This window comes from Hemicordylus capensis, chromosome 4, assembly GCF_027244095.1.
Source record: "Hemicordylus capensis ecotype Gifberg chromosome 4, rHemCap1.1.pri, whole genome shotgun sequence".
NCBI classification, from domain to species: Eukaryota; Metazoa; Chordata; class Lepidosauria; order Squamata; family Cordylidae; genus Hemicordylus; species Hemicordylus capensis.
The window spans coordinates 207,826,825-207,853,529 of NC_069660.1; the positions used below are offsets into that span (position 1 = coordinate 207,826,825).

The window sequence follows — 26,705 nt, forward strand, 5'->3', positions numbered from 1 at the left end:
TTCTGTGTCCTCAGTTGCTCCTGTTCGTACTTCACTCCTGGGTGGGGGTGGCGGGTGTTTGGGATTGGGTGGCGAATTCAGCAGTTTGCAATTTTTTGTCCTTACTCAGCAGCTTCTTACACTGGTATAGTTTGGCAACTGGTGAGCACATCTTTCTGCAAGGTGATGTTTCAGCACGGGACACTTCCAGTATAAAGCGTGGGAGCATTTAGGCTGTCCATGCTGGAACTTGGTGCCTAACTCTTTAAGGGTTATCTGCATCAAGGACATTTATAGCCTTCTCTTTACTAGCTTGCACTAATTAGAGTGACTACCTAAATGAGTGAGCTCATTTGAGAGAAGGCTCTCAAGCCTAACCTCAGAAGCTGCTTTGAATGCCATCTCATCCCTTAACCATTTGAAAAGAGTGCATTTACCTTACTATTGGAGCAACAATAAATTTATCTGGGATTTAGGGGCAAGGCTTCTAGTCAAAAGATGCAGTTTCCAAATAAACTTGACCACTAAATGAGTTTTCTAGAAATAAGCCAGTGCTTGACATTTCTAATTCAGTAGGTAATTGAGAATACGCGGAAGGTAAGGTGAAGAGAAAGCATTTTGCATTTCTTTTATTTACAAAAGCAGTTTAATATTTCATAGGAGTATACAATATTTTAGGAAAGGTTTAGATTTTGTTCTCATGAACCAAACCCTTAACTGAATATACAGAGGCGGAATAATTCTTTTGCCGCCCATAAGCAAGCAAGGAATTTGCCACCCCAAAGCCAGTCCCATTCCCCAACTCTCTGCAGGCAGCAAGCAAAGCAGATATGTAGTATCGGAGACAACTTACTCACACAGACATAATCAGTGATGGCAATTCGATTGGCACTGGCCTGGCCCACCCTGAGGTGCCCGGCCACAGCCGCTGCTCTCCTCCTTGGCTCTTCTCACCTCTGCTCAGCCACCCGGCTCAGGCTCCCTCTGAGAGGCTTTGGCCAGCCACGCTTGGCTAGCAGGCAGCAGCCCCCCCCCGCCACACACACACTCCCGGCTGCCGCCGTGCCGCACACTGGGAGGGCACTGCCACCGGCCCGCCACCCACCTGCTTGACTGGCAGCTGTTTGCTACGGGCGGTTGCTGTGGGCATAATGAGGCTGGCAGGCAGAGTCTGGCCCAGCAGGCAGTCCACTGAGCTCCCGGCTCCACCGCCGCCGCCTCCACCACCTCCAGCCGCCAGCTGGAGCTTCCATCCTCATCTCCTCCCTCCTTGCCTCTTCACCTGACCTCTCTTAGTCTTTATGCCGGGGGCGGTGGCCCCGCCCCCTCTTCGGCCTTGGCTCCTCTTCCCACTCTATGTTAGGGCCTGCCGGCAGCCAACACAACACATAAAGGTCTGCAACCCCACCCAGGGCTTAACCCAAGAACGTTTTGTCAGTGTCAGCATCGGGCTCAGGCCTAGAACAGGCAGATGAATGAGGGATGGCTTCTTGTACTCTGTGCAGTAGCCTGCCATCATCTTCCAGGCACACACTGCTTCCACATCTCTAGAACTACAAAGAAGTCTTCTGTTCTGGGTAAAGTCGAGCCCCACATTTTTCAGAAGCTAATAACCAGACCCACGAACTGTCAATTCACCCTTTTTTTTTTCCTTAGCGGGGCTGCCTTTGCTTGAACAGCTGTCTGACAAGCAAGTAGGCATTTCAGAGTGAGTGAGACTCACACAGCCTCTCTTGTTGCATTTCTGGCTGCCTAAACATCATGCAGTTGTTAAAGGTTCAGGGGCCACTTAACACAACAGCCACAAAGGTGACAGCGCCTTTTGCAGTGCCAAGTTGTGGAGAGAACCTTGAGTCCGGCCCAAACCCCGAAATGAAAAGTTCCTCCTTTAATTTCCCACCCAGGCCACCCACAATGGTTTCTGGCTCTTATTGATCAGTCAGCATGCCGGACATTGATCAGACAGTGTGCCCCCCTGCTGGCTACTGCCAGCCTAACAACAACATCGCAACAGCCTGCTGGCTGCTGCTGCTGACGTCCCTGTCCCTCTGCCCTGCTGGCCGCCCACACCGCACCCACGAGTGAAACCATAGATGCAGCTGTCTCTCCTGTAATCTGCCTATGTGATTATATGTATACATTTTGTCTGCTTTATAAAATTAGCCATCCCTCTAAGAATCCTAGACCTGGAGGAAGATGATCTTCTGCCACAGGATGTGACTTTGTCTAAGGGGAAAACATGCCCTCCAACCACTACCCTTTTTAGCTCGTATCAGTTCTGTACCTAGTATGTCATCTAACATTAATTTTCATCTTTACTAATACAAGGACTACCAAGTCATTCTTTATTTCTGTTCTCTGCCTTGAAAAGGAACTATGACTTCTGATTACCACTAGAGACAGAACTAAATAATTGTTGGCTTTTATATTTTCCAATGGAGGACAGCCATTGCCCTTTTGTCCTGGTAAGCTTTACTGCCACCTATCAGTGACAGTAGTCACAAATGAACCCAATTAGTCTACTACAAAGAGCTTCTTCAATCACAGTTTATCTCATTGCAGATGGTCCTCAACCATGACCCTTAAAATTGTAAAAATCCCATTTCCTACTTTTTCCTTAGCATCCAGCCTGAAGAAGAGTTCTGCCTGACTTTTAGTTGGGCCAAATAAAAATGAAATGCTACCACTGCTTTGGATTTTTTTTTTTAATGAATCAATGCAGCTGAGAGAGGGGGTGTGTATAATGTAATGCATATTTAATGAAATGTCTCATCCACTAACTTTTTGCAAAGGCTGGAAATGGGATAGGGATAAAACGACAGGATATGCAAATTAAAATTAGAAGTTCATGTTTGCAAGTTCCTTCAAAAAATGCAATTTGAGAAAATAATTCTCAATGAAGAAAGGAAATATAAGAAAAATAGTTATAAAGTGTATTATGTCTCAAGAGTCTAAATAAATAGGTGATATAATTTGCTGACAGTGAATAGTATTCAGTTTGGTAGACAAGTACCAGTTTTCCATGGATTTGCTTGGCGTTATTGGGGAGGCAGAAGACAATCGGCACGTGTTCTTCTTTTTTTAACCTTTTTTTCTTCTTACATCAGTCAGATAAAGAGTTCTGTGTTTCATTGGATGAAATTTGCAGAGAAAACACTCCTGTTTACATTTCAGTCCCCATGAAGATAGTTTGTTGGCCAAGAGTGTAAAAATGTTTGTGAAGCTTAGGAGCTAGAAGGCCTGACTGTGCAAGGAAAGATTCTGTTCTTGCTGTGCATTCTGGTGTTTTTTTGAAGTACTTTATTGAGAGGTGGGAACTCTTCCTCCAGTGTGGAGTATGGGAATGAAACAAGGAGATGGCCAGATCCTACTTATACCAGCACACATGGAAACTGATTCCAGCCATCTGTAACAACTTATATGGATCAGGTTTTTAAAAGAATGTCTGCACCCTTGACCAAGACTTAAAATACCATATTGTTCTTTTTAAAACCTACATTATGCCAGCCATTGGAATGTGTTTGAGCAAATTTCAAACTGTTTGTTTATTTATTTATTGTTATTGTTCAGTTTTTATACCGCCTTTCATAAGGCATCCCGAGAGTTTACAAAAGTTAAAATACAATAAAATTTCATAAAAATCACATTTAAAACCTTAAAATCAGTTAAACAGTAAAAATCACAAAACACAACCACCATTAAAAAAAAGATAAACAGAAGCAGCAAAGCTGAGAAACCTGGCAGCCTATAAGGGGTAAAAGCCTGTACAAATAAAAAAGTTTTTTGTTGTTGCAGCCACAGATGTCAAAGAGATGACATTCACTGGGAAAGCAATCCAGAGCCTGGGAGCAACAACAGAGAAGGCCTTGTCCTGCATGCACAACAATTATAGTCTCTCTCAATGTCAGCACATGGAGCAAAGGGCCCCTGACCACCTTGTTGGGTGGGCAGAAATCCTTTGGAGCAGGCAGTCCTTCAGGTATCCAGGGCCCAAACCCTTAAGGGCTTTAAAGGTAATAACCAACACCAGCATTGGATCCAGAAACAAATTAGCAGCCAGTGCAGCTCTGTCAAAATAGGTGTAATATGCTCTGAGTGAGCAGTTCCAGAGAGAACCCTGGCAGCTGCATCTTGCACCAACTGAAGTTTCCAAATATTCTTCAAAGGCAGCCCTACATAGAGTGCATTGCTGTAATCCAGCCGCAACGTGACTAAGACACGGGTAATTGTGGCCTGATCTGCCTTCTTGAGAAAGGGACACAGCTGGTGCACTAGCCAAAGCTGTGCAAAGGCATCCCTGGCACCGCCTCCACCTGCCCATTCAAAAGCAGAACTGGGTCCAGCAAAAACCCCAAGCTGCGCACTTGCTCTTTAAAGGGGAGTACAACCCCATCCAGGGCTGGTTGAATCACTCTATCCTGACTGACTTTCCAACTGACCAGCAGCAACTCCATCTTGTCTGGATTTTACCTCAGTTTGCTAGCGCACATTGACCCCATCACCGTCTGCAGCCCCCAGTTCATACATCCACTGCTTCCCTAGGAACTAATGTCATTGAAAGAGCTGGATGTCATCTGCATATTGATGTCACTTCAGTCCAAACCTCCTGATGCCCCCTCCCAGCTGCTTCATGTAGATGATAAACAGCATCGGTGACAATGTTGAGCCTTGCAGGACCCCACAGGCCAAGGAGTTGAGCAGAAGTCCCCCAGCACCACCTTCTGGAACCTCCCCCAAAGAAAGGCCTGGAACCACTCCAATGCACTACCCCCAGCCCATGTACCTGAGAGCTGGTCCAGAAGGATACCATGGTTGATGGTATTGAATGGCACTGAGAAGTCCAGCAGAACCAACAGGGATGCACTCTCCCTGTCTAGTTCCCACCAGGGCAACCAAGGCAGGCATAGGTCATCCACCAGGGCAACCCGGGCAGTTTCAGTCCCAAACCTAGGACAAAGGCCAGATTGAAAAGGGTCTAGATAATCTGTATCATCCAAGACCCTTTGCAGCTGCAGAGACACCACACGCTCTATCATCTTACTTAAACAGAGAAGATTTTAATCAGGCCAATAGTTACAGTATTATTATTATTATTATTATTATTTATTAATTCAATTTCTATACCGCCCTTCCAAAAATGGCTCAGGGCGGTTTACAAAGAGAAATAAAACAAATAAAATGGCTCCCTGTCCCCAAAGGGCTCACATTCTAAAAAGAAACATAGGACACACACCAGCAACAGTCACTGGAAGTACTGTGCTGGGGGTGGATAGGGCCAGTTACTCTCCCCCTGCTAAATAAAGAGAATCACCATGGTGAAAGGTGCCTCTTTGCCCAGTTAGCAGGGGTAACTCAAGGTTATCAAGGTTATCAAGGATGATGGAATCAAAGAAGGGCTTTTTAAATAGTGTTCTTACCACCGCCTGCCTGAGGCTCACTGGCATCTTGTCCTCCTTAGTAAAGCATTAATAATTGGATTAAATAATAATCCAACCACCTAACTATTCTTTCCCTGGTAGATCTTATTAGCCATGAAGGGCAAGGGTCCAGAGTGCATGATGTTGCCCGAATACTACCTAGGAGTTTGTCCACTTCCTCCAGCTGCACTAACTGAAAATAATACATCACAATCAGACCAGATTGTTGCCAAGGCACATGTCCTGAAAACCGCCAAAATCCACTGGCCTACACTTGGCAGATCCAATGGAGGTGGAGGTGGAGGTGGAGAAAAAAAAGGTCTCTTCACCGCCCCCCAAGTAGGGATGTGCACGAACCTGTTTGGTGTTCTATTCCTAGAATGCCGATCAGGTTCAGAACCCCGGCATTCAAGCCAGTTCAAACACGAGGGTGGGGGTTACTTTAAGGTATGGGGAGGGTGCTTTTACCTCACCTGCCATGCTTCCCCCACTGCCATATCTTCCTCTGCCCACCACCCTAGAAATAGCTGCCCACAGACTACCCCCAGTCTCCCACTCCCCCAGGCACATTCTAAACACCACAGGTGGGCAGAGTTTTAAAAGGCAGAGTTTGGTTAATAGTGCAGGGACTGTATTCTCAGGGAAAGTAACCTATTCAAAGTCTAACCAAAAGTAAAGTCCTCTTCACCCCCTGCCCCTGACCACAGAGAAGGGGGTTCTTACACACATCATGAAGTGTTGCTTGGCAGTTGGGGCTGCTTGGAGAGGCACACTGTTATTGCCATCCTCCTTGTAGACCTCAGGAGTTCCCCAGTGATTCAGCTTCTAGCTACAAGCCCCAGGCAAGAAGCCTTTGGCTCTTTCCCTTCGGCTCACGTCTTTGGCAAGGCACCTGCCTTAAGTATTATTTGTAGGGTGAGTGGTAGAATGAGCTCCCTGTAGCTTCCAAGCAGCACATACACAAGCCCTTCCTTGCTCAGCTTTCTATGTGGCTAATCTCTCTCTCTCTCTCTCTCTCTCTCTCTCTCTCTCTCTCTCTCTCTCTCTCTCTCTTCATTTTTATTTAACTGTATCTGTTAGTCTTCTCCAGCTCAAATTCCTAGTCTTTTTAACTAAGAGGAAAATGTCTTCCAAGTTGGGATGAAGGAGGTGTTTTTACTGGGGCATCATTCTGAATAAAATATGTGTATTGACAGAAGAAGTGTAATTAGTTGGGGGCAGGGCTCCGCTAATTATCATCAGAGGTCCCTGCCTCTTTGGCAGCTGCCCAGATGACCCCACATTCTCAACTAATTGCAGGGAACCTTTTCACCATGCATCCCTACAAGTCTTCTGGGATATACAAAAAGAAGCGGTGGGCTCAGACTCTCACTTTGTGTTCAGCTTTGTAGAATCACATTGTTTCTATGTATTTCCAGCACGCAGAAAGCAAGTGGCTATACCTTCCTCAGAGTTGGCAATGTGCCAGAGGACTTGGCAGAAGTTAGAGTAAGGCAACCATGAATAATGGCTGGCTACTAAATCAAGAAAAAAATGTGCACCTTTGGTAGGTACCACAGGTCCTTATAAAGCACAGCTATACCAGTAACAGCAGCAGTAGTTGTTGTTGTTATTAATAATTAATAAAAAATAAATTTTATTTGTTAGCCGCCCCATAACAAATTGTTATCTGGATAACTCACAACAGAAGATTAATAATACAATAAAAACACATAACACATTAAATCATAACAGACAAAAAAGATGAATACAAAATACAATACAAAACAGCATTAAAAACTCACTTTAAAATTAGTTTAAAGCAGATCAAATCTGAAAAGCCGAATTTAAAAACCTGAATTTAAATGGCCTGGGTGATCAAAAAGGTCAAGAACAGCAAAGATTTTGCACCCAATTGTCACCTAAATCTTAACTTCCTGGGTTAAAGAAAGGTTGATTATCCTTACTCATCTTTGGAGTTAATAGAAAGGAGGAGATGAAAATTTCTGTACTACAGGTGGACCCCATTATTCGTGGTTCTGCTATTCATGGTTCTGCAAATCTGTGGTTGGAAAATATAAACCCGACCTTAGTATTCGCAGTATAGGGTCCCATGTATCCACAGGTTTTGGCACATGGACCAGTTATGCTCATCCAGCCACTTCCGGTCCATGATGCACTGTGGTGGCAAAGAGGTAAGCTGCAGCTCCGCAGGACCAATTTTGCACACAGTGCCGATGGGGGAAACACGGCGGGTGGGGTAAGAGCACCCTCCCCAGTCCTTAAAGCTATCACCGCCCCCACCTTTGAACTGGCAGTCGCTGGTTCTGTGCACATCCTTGGACTCTACCCTCCCTGCTCTGCTGCTAGGAAATGCTGCCTTTTCATGGCCAGCTCCCCAACTGTGTGCTGTGAGTCGTGAGAAGAACACACACTCTGGAAGCCTAGTTTTGTTACTTGTCTAAAGACTCAAGGTTGCAAGCAGCAGCTGTTTCAAAGTACTGCCTCTCTTGTGGGAGAGACTTTTTTGTCTATAAGATGGATAGAATGAAGCTATGTTGCAAATCTTGTCAGGTCTCTTGTCGATTGTTCTGCCTATTTGGCTTCTGCTGCTAAGGTTAAACATGCAAAAATAGATACAAGATTATTGCTTGGAAGAAAGCACTTTTCATCCCTAGAATCCCAAATTGAGTTAATGCAGATCAGTTTTAGTATATCCCCATTTTAAAAGGGCAGAGGTATAAATAGTTTGAAGATACAAAATAATTCAAGGTCAGTGAGTTAGTACAAGCTCTGAAACTGATGATAGGGCAGTGGGCAACTAAATACTTTATAAATAATAAAAAAAATATAGTTGGCTTCATTGAGGTTTGGTGTTCAATATAAGTTTAGTTCAGAACCATCAAGTCAAGAAATGTTCTTGCTTTCTTTTAGGATGCAAAAGGGAATGGCTGGACATGATGTTTTGCAAGATAGTAAAATCAACACTGCATTGATAAAAACAATCATTCAGAGAGGTCTTTTTCTTCTGTCCCCCAAAAGAAGCAACTATGGTGCCTCTTGAACAATTGCTAAAGGGAACACTGACTACTTTCTCTCAAGCTAGCATTGAGATTGTTGGCACCATCCTACCTAAAAAGCATGGAAAATATATTACTGAAGTTTTCTTGAACTAATAATTGACTATACTTTCCATACTTTCTGGTTTGAAGTGATTATAGCAGAAGCCAGATATGGCAAAAGTCTGTTTAAGCGGCAGTGGTTTTTAAAATGGAGAGGACTAGGTACCTGAGGGCCAAACAACACACTATGTAAAAAACACATGATTGATTTCCTGTTGTGTAGTGGTTGTATGTGTCTTTCCTTCAACCTGAAATGAAGCTGCAAGGTACAGATAATTTGTTCAGGCAAAGACACAATTTTCCTGATCAAAATTGCTCCTCAAAAATGCTATTTGCCCTTCAAAGAAGATATTGTTTCTAAGGGACCATGTTTTGGGAACAGTTAACAAATAAATAACAAATACACACATGGACAAATGTGTTGGTACCCATCCACAAAAAAAGAAGAACCCACAATTGTCTCTGAAATAACTTGAAACTGACAAACGTAATTGGCACCCATCATTGTTTATTCCACATTTGACTAAAAATCAGACTTTGCTTTAGAGTTTTGATGCAACAGAATATTTCAAATAATAACACAAACGAAAATGGCATGGACAAAAATGATGGGACCCTTAACCTAATAGTTTGTTGCACAACCTTTAGAGGCAATCACTGCAAACAAGCAATTCCTGTAGCTCTCAATGAGACTTCTGCACCTGTCAACAGGTGGTTTGGCCCACTCTTCCTGAGCAAACTGCTCCAGCTTTGTCAGGTTTGAAGGGTGCCTTCTCCATATTGCATGTTTCAGTTCTTTCCATAGATGTTCGATAGGATTCAAATCAGGACTCATAGAAGGCCACTTCAGAATAGTCCAATGTTTTGTCCTTAGCCATTCTTGGGTGCTTTTAGCTGTGTGTTTTGGGTCATTATCCTGTTGGAGGATCCATGACCTGCGACTGAGACATAGCTTTCTGACACTGGGCAGTGCGTTTCACTCCATAATGTCTTGATAGTCTTGAGATTTCATTGTTCCCTGAACAGACTCAAGGCACTCTGTGCCAGATGCAGCAAAGCAGCCCAAAAACATAACCAAGCCTCCTCCATCTTTCGCAGTAGGTATCGTGTTCTTTTCTTTGAAAGCTTCATTTTTTCATCTGTGGATATAGAGCTGATGTGACTTGCCAAAAAGCTCCAGTTTTGTCTCATCTTTCCAAAGGACATTCTCCCAGAAGAATTGAGGCTTGTCAATATGCATTTTAGCAAATTCCAGTCTGGCTTTTTTATGACAAAAAGAGAGAGCTCTTTCTTTTGCTCCCTCGACCGAGAACTTTTGAATTCTAATTGAATTCTATCAAGCTGTTGTTCTCCAACTTAGACTTATGCTGGTTTTTTGTAGAATGATGCATCTTGGATGGTCCAGGAAAAAAAACACCTCTGGCAGGTCTCATGTAATGGAAGAGGAGATTTTTCTGATCATCCAGCATCTTTATGCTCAACCTATAAGGCATTCTTGAAGAAAAAGAAGCAGCAATTTACTGAAATTGCAGTGGCAACCATTTGTATTGACTGAATTTTAAAGGGACACTCTATTCTGAAATCTTGTTTTTTCTGATGATGTTTATATTATATTAAAGTGGACACACTAGTCTCAGGCTGGAATCTGTGCAACTGTAGATTCTCAACAGTTGCACAGATTCCAGCTTGAGACTGGTGTGTCCACTTTAATATAATCTTCAGAGTTTCCTTTGCTGAGAGCAGAGTTAATTTTTCTTTTGATGTTTTGGACTTGCCCCAATAGTCTCCATTGTGGTTGCTGGGATAAACAGACTTCTAAATGCTCTCTTGCCTGGTAAGGCCCAGGGGGAAATATGATACCCCAGAGTTATATGATTACTTTCTTGATTTGTGGTCCCCAAGTTTGGTGAAGTTGTTCACCCAAATTAAAAAGTCAGGTTTGTTCCCAGCTGAATGGAAACAAAAGTATAATCTTTCCCGTTTTTAAAAAGGGCAATAAGCAGGACCCAGGTAATTACCTCCAACAAGTCTTTTGGATATTGACTCTAAATTATATGGCAGACATTTATTGAATAAACTTGAAGATTGGGAGGTGGCAAATTATATTATCTGAATTACACTGAACAAGTTGGTTTACATGTCCCATGGTGTAACATGGGTGGTGCCAGACTCACCCATGCCACTGCAGGGCTCTAATACATGCAGTGACACTGCTATACAAGAGGGCAGTATCAGAACTACTGACTGTTGCACAGTACAGTACCTCCATTATTCCCAATGCAAGTAGTATGCCATGTGTGATCATACAAGAGTCAACACACAGTATCAGTACTTTCCTTTTGTGCAGCACCATCAATGCACGTGTTAGAGTACAGCAGCAGCGCAGGTGGGTCTGGCACTGCCCATATTATCTGCGGGACATGTGTAAGCCAACTTGTTCAGTGTAATATGTAATTTGGTGCTCTAACACACAATATATTGTTGCAGAAGAGAGCAGTACCAATACTGTTGACTCTAGGCACAATTGCACATTACTCCCATTGGGAATAATAGAAGTAACTCACGATGTGCAATCATTCAAGAATGCCCTCTTGCATTGTCATGTGTGTGTTAGAACCCTACAGCAACACAAGTGGGTCTGGTATGTTGCCAGTTTTATGGCTGCAGCCTTCTCCACCAGAAATTTGTTACCAGGTTTATGAGGCAAGGCTATAGCATCTGGGGCTATTTTTTGATTTGATTTGATTTCTATCTGGCCCTTCCAAAAATTGCTCAGGGCAGTTTGCATTAAAATAAAACTAAAATCAATTAACTGTTAAAATCAAAAATATATTAAAAAACATAAAATCATTATTAAAACATGTAAAACAGTTTTTAAAACCCTGGAAAACTAGGCCAAACCTTTACAGTTTAAAAACAGTTTAAAAACCCTGGAAGGCCAGGCCAAACAGATAGGTCTTAAGGGCTCTCCTCAAGGCCAATGAACTCAGACTATGGATTTCTGCCGGGAGTGCATTCCACAGCCCAGGAGCAGCTACAGAGAAGGCCCACCTCTGAGTCGCTACCAGACGTGCTGGTGGTAACTGATGACAGTTCTCCTCAGGTGACCTTAACATGTGGTGGGGATCGTGCAGAAGAAGGCATTCTCTAAGATTACTTGGACCTAAGCTGTTCAGGGCTTTAAAGGTAATAACCAGCACTTTGTATGGTGCTCGGAAACATATCTGCAGCCAGTGAAACTGCTTCAAAACAGGCATAATATGATCTCTCTGGGTTGCCCCAGAGACCAATCTGGCTGCCGCATTTTGAACTAACTGAAGTTTCCGAACTACATACAAAGGCAGACCCACATAGAGCACATTGCAATAGTCAAGCCTGAAGGTTACCAGCTGATGCACCACTACTTTGAGGTCGTCCTCTTCAAGGAATGGATGCAGCTGTCGAATCAGCTAAAGCTCATAGAAAGCGCTCCAGGCCATAGCCTCCACCTGAGATACCAAGGTGAGGCCAAGCTCCGTAGCTGCTCCTTCTGAGGGAGTGCAACTCCATCCAGCACAGGAAGCTTTAACTCATCCCTCAAATTCTGAGCCCCTACAATGAGCACCTCCGTCTTGCTTGGATTCAGTTTTTAGTGTGGAAAAGAGGGGACTATGGGAAGACATGATAGAGGTGTATAAAATTCTGCATGGAGTAGAGAGAGTGGACAGAGAGAAATTTTTCTCCCTCTTTCACAACACTAGAACTAGGAGTCATACCATGAAACTGAAGGCCAGGAAATTGAGAACCAACAAAAGGAAGTACTTTTTCACCCAGCACATAATTAATCTATGTTCTTCTTTGCCATGGGATGTGGTGATGGCCACTAGCTTGGATGGCTTTAAAAGGGGCTTAGACAAATTCATGTAGGACAGGTCTATCCGTGGCTACTAGTCTGGTGGATATAGGACACCTCCAGCCTCTGAAGCAAGATGCCTCTAAATTCCAGTTGGAGGGGAGCAACAGAGGGAGTCAGGCCATACCCTCACCTCTTGCCTGTGGGCTTCTCAGAGGCATCTGGTAGGCCACTGTGTAAAACAGGATACTGGACTAGATAGGCCTTGGGCCTGATCCAGCAGAGCTGTTCTTATGTTCTCATGCTCGTAAGTGTGGCAGTTACCACCCTTTGTGACTAATCTTTGGCTTAATGTAGGGAATTTAATCTAAATTAGTGCAATCCCTGCATACAGCCAAATTGTACATTGAGGTACTAGGAATGCTGACCATAGGTAGGATATACCTATGTTAGAGCATTCAGAAGGGGCACAGTAGAGTACAAAATTGTTCATTGAAGCAAAGTTAAGTTTTAGTGAAGAACAAAGGCTTGTAGCAAAGGCAGTGGTTAGCTCATCAGCAAGGTTGCTGGTAGTGATCGTCCCTTAAATGCTGCGCGCTGCGGCAGCACACAAGCAATAAAATGAGGTTAACAGAGCGCTCGCTTCATTAACCTCATTTAAGGGGAGGGTGAATTAGGCAGACTAGCCCGGTGGTTCCCATGATTGGTAGAAAGTGGGTTAGGCTCCCTTAGCCTACTTTCTACTGATCGTGGGAATAGCTTCTGTCTATTCTGTCACTCTCCGTGTGTGCTGAGGCACAGTGACTATCAGAGCAGTATCAGAGTCCCTTGCAATCACACTATTTACTTGGGGCACTTAAATAAAACCTTGCCAGAATGATCCTTTACTTGTATCAGAGGAATGCACTCGGGTCGAAGCTTCCTCAGTAGAAACAGTGATACAGTAATTACAGACAGTCAAGATCTATTCTGAGGTATACTTGGGACAGGAGGGCATGGCAACAGATACTGCCTTAGTTACCCTGTGGGACAGGTCAGCCAACAAACATTGCAGGTTGAAATAAGAATTTGGATGTTGCTTTTGTGGATTTAGCTGCCACTAAATTTGATTTTATTGACATAAAATGGTTGTGGCATAAATAGACTAATACAAAGACTGATGTTGGTTTTGATATAGGAACTTCATAATGATCTTTCAAGTAATGTGAGAGTCAGGATTTCTGACTTTTTAACAGAACTTATATCTATCAATCAGGGAGTTAAGCAGTGGTGCCTTCTAGTTCCACTTTTATTCAACTTATGCCTTCGTGATACAGTTTAAAAATAAAGATTATGCTTTGTTTTTTTTTGACATTTCGTGAACAAAATAAAATGAATGAACACATAACGACAGAAAATAAAATGCATTCTTATTCTCTCTCTCTCTCTCGCTCTCTCTGGTTTTCATATTGTAAGTATGTCTTTCCAAAATGTATAATGACTATTTGTAATATGACAAACACCTTGATGATTATTGACATAACTAATTCATTGGAACCAGCAAATAATGAAAGTGTCTGATATTAATTTGTAAAAGTGTGTGTTAATTTGTCAATTAATTCTAATTTCCAGAGTCTAGTATACCAGCAGTCGAGGTCCAGGAGCACTTCACTTTTCAAATGGAATGCAATTTCCGTCTTTGCAGCTGTTAGTCCAAATTAAATAAAGTCCTTATAAGCTGTTTGTGGCTCTCTCAGTTGTATACCCAGCAATGCCAGCATTGAATCAGGTTGTGTATCTGTAATTGATCCAGGTTTGATAAAAATGTTTGTCCAATTAAACGGAATGTGTTTACAACCCCACCTCATATGAAACCAAGTCCCCTGGTTATCACATCTCCCTTCTATTGGGTCTCAGAAAATTTCTATCTTATAATGCTGATGACATTGTCCTGGAAGGCCCATGAAGAAGAAGTAAAATCTAAAGTCTCAAGAACCATAAGAGCCATACTTAAATTATGTTGTGTACTGCACGTAACTTCTTGATTTATCCAGCTTTGAAACTTTTTAAAAATAAGGCAGTCACCCAAATGTTGTATGTTGTAGTTCTGTGGGTTTGGGATGATTCCCAAATTATAAAATTAGAAATTTTACAAAACAGTTTTCTTAGGAAACCATTAACCCACGAGCAGATAGCCCGGGTTTGCGGAACGCTTGCTCCGCAAACCCGGGCTAAGGGACAGGCTACAGGAGCAGGTTAGCCGCTCAAGAACCACCAGGCTTGGCTGCGAGCCCGGTAGTTCTTACGATTGAAGAAAATCGGGCTAGCGGAGGCTAGCCCGATTTTCTTCAATTGTGTGAATAGCCCCGTTATGTGTTAAGCTTAACTACCTGAGGACATGAAAAGATTCTACAGATAGGCTTTTATCTAGATGTTACAATCAGTTGCAGATTTGTCTAGCCTGGGTTTCCAGGCTTCACACTCTGCTCTGTTCTTATTTTAATATCTGTGGATCTCCTGCCTGCCTGTCTGTCTTGACCTGGCCATGCAAATAGCCAGGGAGCATGCACGACAGCCTCCAAAATGGCCGCCGCCACCTTTAAAGGGGCTGGAATGGCCCAGAAACAGGCCAAAACAGCCCTTGCAGGACCGGGAAGAGGCCGGCAAGGGGAAAGGGAGACTAAGCACCCCCTGAGGCTGCCCGACCCATGGCACCACAGAAGTGAGTTAAAAAAAATTTTTTTTAAGAGTTCAGGACCTCCAAACTAGCCCTGGGCCGATCGGGGTTTTAGCTTGAGGTCAAGCCAAACCAGGCCCTATCTGACTGAAGCTGAGTCTAGGCCCTGTCTGACTCAAGGGAGAGCCCTTGAGCTGGACCAGGTTGATGGTGAACCGGCTCAACCTCGAGCTGGTTTGAACATCCCTACTTAAGTGACGCAGCAAGGAAATGCTTGACTAACAAGCAGAAGGTTGCCGGTTCGAATCCCCATGGGTAAAATATCAGGCAGCAGCGATATAAGAAGATGCTGAAAGGCATCATCTCATAGGAGGCAATGAGGAGGCAATGGTAAACCCATCATGTATTCTAACAAAGAAAACCACAGGGCTCTGTGAACGCCGGAAGTCGAAATTGACTCAATGGCACACTTTACTTTTACTTTGAGACTGGATTTTTAGTCATGAATTGTTTTTATATAAATTGATTTTTAAAAAGCAATTAATAAAGAACCTAGTCAAAGATATCATCATGAGTATTAATCATAATTATGTTCTATAAACATGTTAACAGTATAAACATGTTAACAGCCGTATATGGGGATGAGAGATCATACTGACACCTCAGACCAAATCTCCAGGTGACCTTTCTTTAACATTCATGTAGATGTTAAACAGCATAGAGGAAAGAATGGAACCCTGCAGACCCCCAAGGCATAACTGCTAAGGGGTTGAGCAGTAATCCCCCATCACCACCTTTTGGGAAAGGGCCTTGAGATCGGAGTGGAATCACCTCCAATCAGTGCCTTCCACATCCAACTCAACCAGCCTATCCAAAAGGATACCATGGTCAATAGTATCGAAAGCTACTGAGAGATCCAAGAGAATTAATAGGATTGTACTCCCACTATCTCTCTCTGCACAGGTCGTCCCACAGGGCGACCAAAGCAGTTTCTGTTCCAAAGCCAGGCCTGAAGCCTGACTGAAATGGATCTAGATAATCCGTTTTCTCCAAGAGTATATGGGGCTGATCAGCCACTACATGCTCAAGCACCTTGCTTAGGAAGGGAGTATTGGCCACAGGCCTATAGAGGTTTACATCATCTGGGTCCAGACTAGGTTTCTTTAGGAGTGGTCAAATAATAGCTTCCTTCAATGGAACTGTGACCACTCCCTCTCCCAATGAGGCATTTAGGATCTGCTAGACTGAAAATTACCTCACTACTAAATTTAATAAGCCATGAGGGGCAAGGGGCAAGCGAGTGCATGGTCATTCAAACTCAACTAAACACCTTGTTCACATCCTCGGGGACCAATAATTGAAACTCCTCCAGCAAAACTAGACCAGATGTTACTCTGACACCTCTCCCCATGAGACTGTATCAGCTGTAGAGTCCAACTCATGGTGAATGCGAGTGACTTTACCCTGAAAGTGCTGTGCAAATGTGTCATAATGTGCTACTGAGGTTTCTAATACATCTTGCCTGGGGCCAGTAGATCTGAGCGAGGAGGAGTCTGGATATAAATGCATGGGATGGGGAGGGGAGGGGAATAGAAAGTGAAACCAAAAGTGAACAGAACATATTCATGCAGTTCTGAGGAAACGTTTTCTGAGTGTATCTTCCACTGTAGAAGGGAAACACCTATCATGGCAGTAGGCTGTAAAAGATAACCAATTTGGGAATATTTTAATGAAGTTCCTGTTCTTGTGGGTAAGAAAGGCATGTGTGCAAAATGCAAACCGTGCAACAACAATTAAATAGCATTATGAGAAATGTGTACCTATTATAGTGTGTACCTACCTTCTAAAAATGAAACCTACATCTATCTCTAAATATGTATTAAAGTTATAGTAGACAATAATAATGTACTTTTATAGACAATGATGATTAAATATAATCTTCCTGACTAGTAATTTAAATTGTGATTTAAATAATTAAAATTAAGTCCTTCTGTGAAGTGATTTAAATTGTTAGCAAACGTCACTTTTCTACAATTTAGACAAGATTTTACAGCCATCCATTTTTAAACAGTGCCAATGGCTCCTGACCCATCCTGTCCAGTGTCTTTGTATCTTTGGAGTGTGAGAGATTGAAGATTTGCCCAATTATTTATTATGCTGTCCAATTTTTTGGAACCATATGAAATTGTATATTAGAAGTGTTTCAAATAATATATTTACCTCTTAACTGATTCAGATACTTCCATGGTGTATAAGGTTTCGTTCTTTGCCATGGCAGCCCTACAAATTTGTGCAAAAACTATTTCTGATAATGAATGCAGTAGACAACCACAGCAATGCTGTGTCTTAATTTTGAATATTGCATTTTGTGGTTTTGGGGGGTGTTGTATCTGTGCTTTGTTTTACATACTTTTGGATGTATTTTATCTATGCTACAAAAATACACACACACACACACACACGTAACCTTTTTTCCCCTGCAGTGGTTTTTGGTTAAAGCAATAGATGATGATGGTTATTCAAAGTCCTCTTGCTTATCCAAGTACATTATTTTAACTGGTTCAGCCCAATTCAGAAACTTGTTGGATTGATGGATTATTCTCCAGTATATTTGTTCTCATTATTTTCAAATCTCATATCTTGGTTCACTGACTTGGCTTTGTAGTCTTTCTGATTACCCTGAGGTTAAAGGTTTTTTACAAAGACTTTCGAAATGTTTTTGAAAATGTTTTGCAAGTTTACATTAGTTACTCTTTCAGTAAGCTGCAATTCCTTAGTGACAAAGATATCTTTCAGTGAATCAGTGTTTACCTTGATAGCTATGTAAATTTCTGTAGAACCTTTTGCTGAATCTAATCTGCTCTAGTAACATTCTACAGTTTTATTCTTTCCATAAAACCTCCTCTATTGCAATGTGAATTTAAGACCATTGTTCTGATTTCTTACATAAAAGTAGTAATGATAGGTATCTCCCCAGTGTTCGCCACAAAGAAGCAAACAAAGTTAATTTAGGTAGTCTGCATTAACAGGTCACCTTGAGTGCTGGTTTTTTTCCTTCGTGGACTAATACCCACAGCCAACCTCTTGGTAAGCTCTTCTATCTAGTAATCTTGCAAATGTTCATGTTACTCATCTTTAGCTTTTTTAATCATCTGGCTAAAACTAGATATAACAACGTTTCTGCAAATATGTCAAGTTGCTTTTCTTTCTTTAATATATATTTACGGAAACACGCAGCTTCCATGTAATGTGTTTTGTTTCTGATCCACACTATTGACTACCACCATGGAGGGTGAGGAAGGGATGATAACCACACAGTATGATGACATCATGTTGTATGGTTTCATAACCATCTATTGTGGGGAGATGACAGAGAATTCAACCCAGATAAGCAGTTTCCAGTCATAACCCTATATTAGTTGTCATGTCTGGTTCTGCCCTCTAGTCCCCATTGTTTGTTGTATTCCAAGTTACTTCTATGAGAGGGGTAATGTGGTTCTGGTATACCTATTATTATTGCACTTGATCTAGAAATACTGGTACATTTCAAACAATTACAAACAATTACTTTAATTGGACAGCTCCTGCCCAATCACATCTATAATGAAATCCTGGATTTCTCCATTAATTTCTATGAGCTGCCCACATAAATTAATGGAGAAATCCAGGATTTCACCATAGATATGATTGGGCAGCAACTGTCTCTTCCAAAAGGCTTGAAAATTTGGAAGAGGAGTCTGCTTTTTCTATCTCATTAGGACTAACTTCTTACAAGTGAAAAGTGTGATTTATTTTGACTATTTAAATATTTAGTTTAAAATGTGGCATATCTGCATAGAAATTAAAATAACAAGTGATTTGGACTGAGAGGGAGGTTTGTGGGGACAATGTAAGTAACTTGACCTTGAGAGGCATTTTTATAGGGAGGGAATGGTTGCAAATCAGAACAGAAGAAGTAACGTTGGCAGGTCAGCGGGCCATTACAAGGGAAGGGGACATAGAAATTTAATAGCTGTTTTCCCTTCCGACTGTCCTGCCAGCTCTTTGACCTTGGGGAGCAGTGCCGACCACCCTTGGAACCTCACCTTGCTACTCTGTAATGCCAGGTCGGTCCAGAACAAATCAGAAACCATCTATGATTTGATTCTGGATGAAGGTGCCGACCTGGTATGTATTACAGAGACCTGGTTGGGAGAGGCTGGGGGCCCAGTGTGGTCCCAGCTCCTCCCTCCAGGTTACTCTGTTGAGGAGCAGGTGAGGGACCGGGGGTGGGGAGGTAGAGTGGCTGTGGTCTATAAGAATAATATCTCCCTTACCAGGATCCCTGTTGGAGTGTCAGACCATATTGAATGTGTGTACTTACGTTTGGGGACCAGGGATAGACTGGGACTTCTGTTGGTGTACTGCTCAACAGAGTCCCTAACTGAGCTGACAGGCTTGTTCTCGGGTTTGGTGTTGGAGTCCCCTAGGCTTGTGGTGATGGGGGACTTCAATGTTCATTTCGGGACCAATTTTTCCGGGGCAGCTCAAGAGTTCATAGCAGCCATGACAACTATGGGCCTATCTCAAGTGGTCTCAGGACTGACACACATTGCAGGTCACACGCTTGATTTGGTCTTTCACTCTGATCAGGGTGGTGTTCCGTGGGTGGGGACTCCTGTGATTTCCCCATTGTCATGGACGGACCACCGAGTGGTTAAGGTTGGACTCACAATTACACCCCACCTTCGCAGGGGCGAGGGACCTATTAGGATGGTCCTCCCGAGAAGATTATTGGATCCTATAGGATTTTAAGAAGCCTTGGAGGGATTTATTGTTGGCTCTGCTGGTGATCCTGTTGATGCCCTGGTGGAGAACTGGAACAGCAAACTCACCGGGGCAGTAGACATGATTGCTCCTAAGCATCCTCTCTCACCCACTTCAAAATTGGCCCCGTGGTATACAGAAGGACTAAGGGGGCTGAAGCGGCAAGGTAGACGACTGGAGCGCAGGTGGAGAAAAACTCGGCTTGAATCCAACAGATTGCAACATAGAGCTCATCTGAAGACCTATGCTCAGGCAATACATGCGGCAAAGAAGTGATTCTTTGCTACCCGTATTGCATCTGCAAGTTCACGTCCAGTAAAGTTGTTCAGGGTTGTGAGAGGGCTAGTATGTGCCCCTCCTCCCTTGAATCAGAATCTGGAACCATCGATTACCCGCAGTGATGTGTTTAATGAATTCTTTGTGGGGGAAATCTCTCGTATTTGGGCCGACTTAGATTCTATCTCCACAATTACTTCAGTGTCTGATGTGGAGGTGTCCAGCGACTCCTCTTATGCAGTTAGGTTGGATCATTTCCAGTTTGTGACTCCTGAGGATGTGGACAAGCTGACTGGAACAATGCAGCCCACCACCTGTTCTCTTGACCCTTGCCCAACATGGCTTATACTATCTGGCAGGGCGGTTGTTGTAGAAGGCCTGGTAGAGATTATAAATGCATCTCTGAGGGAAGGTAGGATGTCTCCTAGTCTCAAGGAGGCAATTATTAGACCGCTTCTGAAGAAGCCTACCTTGGATCCCTCAGAGCTGAGTAACTACAGGCCTGTCTCCAACCTTCCATGGCTGGGCAAGGTAATTGAGAGGGTGGTGGCCTCCCAGCACCAGACAGTCTTGGAGGAAACGGATTATCTAGACCCATTTCAAACTGGTTTCCAGGCTGGCTATGGGGTGGAGACTGCCTTGGTCGGCCTGATGGATGATCTCCAACTGGGAATGGACAGAGGAAGTGTGACTCTGTTGGTCCTTTTGGACCTCTCGGTGGCTTTCGATACTATCAACCATAGTATCCTTCTGGAGCGTCTGAGGGGGTTGAGGGTGAGAGGTACTGCTCTGCAGTGGTTCCGCTCCTACCTCTCGGGCAGGTTCCAGATGGTGTCCCTTGGAGACTGTTGTTCTTCAAAATCTGAACTTTTGTATGGTGTCCCTCAGGGCTCCATATTGTCTCCGATGTTGTTTAACATCTACATGAAACCTCTGGGAGAGATCATCAGGGGATTTGGTGCAGGGTGTTACCAATATGCTGATGACACCCAAATCTATTTCTCTATGTCAGCATCATTGGGAAACGGCATAACCTCCCTAAATGCCTGCCTGGAGTCAGTGATGGGCTGGATGAGGGATAACAAACTGAGACTGAATCTGGCTAAGATGGAGGTGCTCATTGTGCGGGGTCGAAACTCTGGAGACGATCTTGATCTGCCTGTTCTGGATGGGGTCATGCTTCCCCAGAAGGAACAGGTATGCAGTTTGGGGGTGCTTCTGGATCCGAGTCTCTCCCTAGTGTCCCAGGTTGAGGCAGTGGCCAGAGGTGCCTTCTGTCAGCTCCGGCTGATATGCCAGCTGCGTCCGTTTCTTGAGATGAATGACCTCAAAACAGTGGTATATCTGCTGGTAACCTCCAGACTGGATTACTGTAATGCACTCAATGTGGGGCTGCCCTTGTACATAGTCCAGAAACTACAGTTGGTTCAGAATGCGGCAGCCAGGCTGGTCTCTGGGTCATCCAGGAGAGACCATATAACTCCTGTATTGAAGGAGTTACACTGGCTGCCGATATGTTTCCAGGCAAAATACAAGGTATTAGTCATAACCTGTAAAGCCCTAAAAGCTTTATAGCTTGGGCCCTGGGTATTTAAGAGAACTTCTTCTTCGTTATGAACCCCACTGCCCACTGAGATCATCAGGAGAGGTCCGTCTGCATTTGCCACTGGCTCGTCTGGTGGCCACGCAGGGACGGGCCTTCTCCGCTGCTGCCCTGAGGCTTTGGAATGCGCTCCCTAGTGAAATAAGAGCCTCCCCATCTCTGACAGCTTTTAAAAGGTCCTTAAAGGCTTTTAATTGATACTGTTTTGATTGTTTTTAATGTTGTTTTAGAGCATTGTTCTTAAAATATTTAAATTGTTGTGTTTTAAATTTCTTGTTTTTGTTTTTAACTAATGTTTTAATGCTGTTTTATTTGTTGTGAACCGCCCAGAGACATAAGTTTTGAGCGGTATAGAAATCTGTATAATAAATAAATAATAAAATAAATAAATCCAACCCCGTCTATCCTGCTATTAAGCCGGCTGATATTGCAAGGCTGTTGTATACTATTACTCTTTGCCCAGCCCGCAATAAGAGAATAACAACAGTGGACCAAATTGCAGGCTTTTCGTAAGTCAATCCGTTTTTGAGAGGAGAGCTGGTCTTGTGGTAGCCAGCATTGCTTGTCCTCCTAACTAAGCAGGGTCCACCTAGCTGTATTTGCATGGGAGGCCACATGTGAGCACTGTAAGATATTCCCGTCGGGGGATGGAACCGCTCTGGGAAGAGCAGAAGGTTTCAAGTTCCTTCCCTGGCATCTCCAAGATAGGGCTGAGGGAGATTCCTGCCTGCAACCTTGGAGAAGCCGCTGCCAGTCTGTGTAGACAATACTGAACTAGATAGATTAATGGTCTGACTCAGTATACAGCAACTTTCCTATGTCCCTATGTTAGTTTGACCTTCAGCCTGCATTATTAGCATAGGACTACATTGCAGAGCTGTCATAAGCCATACACTCTCTGCCTCAGGCCTCCCTCCCCCTCCCCATCTGCCAATGAAAATTTGCAATATGGGGATAATAGGCTGTACTGGGTTTGGAATTTGCTTTAGTGGGGCTATTTTTAAATGTTTACAAACTCAAAAACCTTAAACTTTTCCACAGGAAAAAAGATCTGAGAGCAGGTATCAGACTCTTTTTGCTGGTACCACTTTTGTTTCAGGGAGTGGGGGGAATTCACACAAACATAACTACTTAATCACAGGAGGGTTAAAATCTGGAATTTCTCTGCTGATTTCTATAAGCAGCTCTCACATCCAGTTAGCTTAGTGGTTGTTTGGCTTCATAAATAATGAACCTGCCTTCAGTTTATCACTTATTATATCTGAGAAACTTAAAAATCTACAAACTGTGAAACTAAAAGAGGGTTTGACTTCTGCTAGCAAGACTGAACAGAAAAGACTTTTTCCAGTTCCCTGCTGCATCCCAGTCTGAAGCTTTTCAAGCCAGTGGTGGCCGGTGAGAGAGGCACAGAGGGGTCAGCAAGAGGTACCTTGAAAAGTCCTTTCTGGTGATATTGCCGGCACCTGCAAGCTGTGGCAAACAGCAGCGTGCTGCCCAGCATCCCGCGTGGCAGCTCCCCCTCCTGTGGCACTCACCTGGCCTCCGCGCATGCACGGTGGTCATTTGCATGGTCTTGCTGGCCACACAGATGGCCACCGTGCATACACATAGGCCAAGTGAGTGCTGCAGGCGGAGCAGCCGATGCACGGGATGCCAAGCAGCACACTACTGCTCCCCAAGGCCTGCAGGTGCCGGCCTTATAGCCGGTAAGGATTTTTAAAGGTACCTCTCATTGGCTGCCACTGCCTCAGGCTTACTGCCCACCACTAACCTAGGAGTCCTAATCTTCCCTTTTGATATGCCTTTATGTTGTTTTTATTCTGCTATGGCAGTCCCTCTCAAATAAACTGCTACTCTTCTGCTGCAGTCGATTATTTCCACTAAATCAAATTGAATAAAATGATATAATTGTTGCAGAAATTATGCAAATATAATTTGCTTAGTTCTTCTGATAGTGAGTGTGCAGAATTGAAGGGTTTTTATGTATAAATTGAGACCCCCGTGTTTACAAGACTTGTATAAACTTGTATAAAAGCAGAAAGGTACATTGTTGAGCATAAGAAGAACTGAGTGTACATATTGACATGAACAGGAAATGTGAACACTGCTTAAATAACAGGTTTAATGCAACCTCAAGGCAAATCCATACAGATGTATCTTCTGGAGCACGATAGAAAGAATTAAAGTAGATAGGTGGAATCAGAAAATGTATTGTTCAGGATATTGGGACACAGACTTGCAACTCCAAAGAATGGAACAAAGCAGAGATGGAAATCTGTAATAGCTGTTTACTATTTCCTATTGCTTCTTTTTAAAATATTCTCATGAAAGTGTGTTTTTCTCTAGAATAGTTGGTCATACTCAAATCCTTCCCAAGGGTCTTTTCAAATCTTTTATACTCTAAAGAAAATATACAATAGCAATCGCTTTTAGAAGTGTGTAAACAGCAGCGAGTGAATTTCCTAATTTTATCTTTCTTTTTCCCCTGAGATGCCCTTTATGTTAAATAATGTTGGGAACTTTTCTAAGGCGTGTGGATGGCAAATGGGTGTATGATACCACCAAATCTATTGGTCACGTTATTTCGGGCCAAATTATTTATTTCATTTTTCATTTTTTCAGCCATGGAAGACCCACAGAGGGGGAAGGCGAGTCAGTTATTTGTTAATCCTTTCCCTTCAACAGCTTTTCTGTTGAAAATTCTGCTCCTCTTCCCTTTTACTTCTTGGGAGAAAAATATATGAATGCTTTTATCTTTCTTCCCACAAAGGCAGTGAGCTAGTGAGATGGTTTTAATGGATAAGCTACCAGAAGGTAAAGAGTTGAGAAGCCCCTCCCTGTGCTGGAACTACACTGCAAATTGCAACCTCCACAACTTACTGTTGATTGCAAAAAGTTAATAAATGTATGCTTCCCCTATTTGCTTGAATTACTGTAGATGCAAAAATGTATGTTGAGGCAAATACACACACACACACACACAAAATAAATTAATCGGTTTTTTAACCACCAAGTTTTAAACCCCATTATGTTAACAGTTATAATAATTCTGTTAATCAGTAGCAATGGTATTTCTAGAGGATCCTTTATTATTTTGTAATATGAAGGGAAGAAATAGGGTGTGTTTTTATATTTTTTGTTTCACGAGTTTCAGCTTGAAACAATGCACACCCAAGTCTCCCCTCTTTAGATTACTACCCTGCTTACTTTTGCTGAAAGTAGCATCAGTGAAGATCAAGCAGCCTATCGTTGCTAATATCACTATGAAGGAGGAAAAATACCCTTTACTGTCAAATTTCCTTTTTTCAAGAATTTCAACTTTTTTAACCTAATGTTCTCTGGAGCCTCTTTCTATGAAACTTAATTTTGATCTTTTGTTTGCTCAACATTACATTTTTAAAAACACACATCTTAACAGAGAAGCATATAAAAACACAGGCTTTACAGGAAACATGTAATCAAAAAGAAAAATATGTTTTCCCCATTTTCTTAGCATTCTTGAGTTAAAATGCATTGATCTCTTCCCTCCTTGCCTGAAATCTGTTGCCATTTTAAAATTACCCTGAAATAAAATACATAGAGTGCATCCAGACGTTTGGTATAGTGGCACACCATTGGTAGGAATTCCTTTCATGGAGATTTGTGCTCATACAGGGGGTCCTTGCACGCTCTATTGCTGCAAAGTGTTGGACACCACCTGTATGGTTTAAGAATGTAATCCCATTTGATCCAGTCAAGCCCAGACACAGCACCCATGTACCTTAGTAGTTCCCTGTCTTATTTCTCCCTCTCACCAATGTGAGTACATGGATGGGTGTCCTGGGGACCATTGCAGAGAACGAGAGGGGTCATACTCACCTACCATATCCCAATCCAGCCACTCATCTCTCTTGGGCTTACACTGACATATTCCTTGGAGGATCATCTAAGAGCCATTTCACATGTTATTTTTCTAGACAATTGCAGCTTCCCATCATTTGCGCCTATAAGACATTTATGCATTGATAATAGGTGACAGTAAACAATGGTGGGTGTGCTTTTTCCAGTAGGAAATGATACCTATACAGAAAAAATGATTGTGTGACACCCTGCCCTAATAGTGGCTTGTGATTATGTAATTCTTTTTGTTTGCTTTATTTCTTACAGCATTCTAGTTTTTCTTCAGTAATTTGTTATGTTCTGCAGAATTATGTTCCATTTCTTTCTCTTTGTATTCTGCCTTAATTTTTCTTCTCTCACATCACTGGAAATGCTGTTTGTTTTTAGCATCTGTAACTATGTATATTTCCAAGGGTTTGCTTTGCATTTCTAATATCCTTCTTTATCTGTTTTAGCATCTCCCTGTATTCTTCCCAGTGTTCTTTACTTCCTATTTTCTTGTAAGTATAGCGTATTCTTTTTTCCCCTCGTTTCCTATTGACCTGTTTAACCATGTGGAGTTGTTTTGAAGCTGCTCCTGACATTTTGAAGAAAATATTTTAATTGCTATGTAAAATATAGCCTGGCTTTTTTTCCCTGATAAAAAATTGCCAGTATTTCAGATTGTTATGCATAATGTTTTCACATCCTCAGTTATCATCAATTGTACAGTACTCTCCTCTGATAGTAATTAAATTTGATTTCCACATCCCATTTAATCACAATGTGGCCGCTTGAGTGTATTGTCCTGTTCCTAATTTATTTATTATGTTTTTGTTCAGTAGTTGAAACCTGCTATAGGCAGGTGGGTCCTTGGCGCACTTCAGGAAGCAATTGTTTAATCTTATCCCTTGTATATCTCATCTAATTCATTCATAATATTTATATCATACATACTATGCATAAGATCAGTTCCAATTAAAATTGGACTGAAAAATGAATGCAGTAGCAATACACAACATTGTTATCAATGTGTGTGCATTATTTAATCCCTGCATTTTGCCATTGATACAGAGTATTATCATCTTATTATATTATTATTATTATTATCATCATCAGATTATAATCTGGCAATAATCTTAGTTTATTAACTTCATTCTTGGCTTTAATTCACTCA

General features: G+C 42.6%; 1 protein-coding gene across 3 annotated transcripts in view; it reads left to right on the forward strand.

Annotated features, from left to right (window-relative positions):
• Positions 1–26,705, forward strand: part of CDYL (chromodomain Y like) — a 198,840-nt gene that overhangs the window by 120,991 nt on the left and 51,144 nt on the right. For 2 of the 3 annotated variants that reach the window (XM_053247724.1, XM_053247723.1), the window contains exon 3: positions 26,005–26,049. The exons of the other annotated variant lie outside the window; for it this stretch is intronic. In XM_053247724.1, the coding sequence (XP_053103699.1) occupies positions 26,005–26,049 (45 nt within the window). The remainder of the gene's footprint in view (positions 1–26,004; positions 26,050–26,705) is intronic. 3 annotated transcript variants of the gene reach the window in all.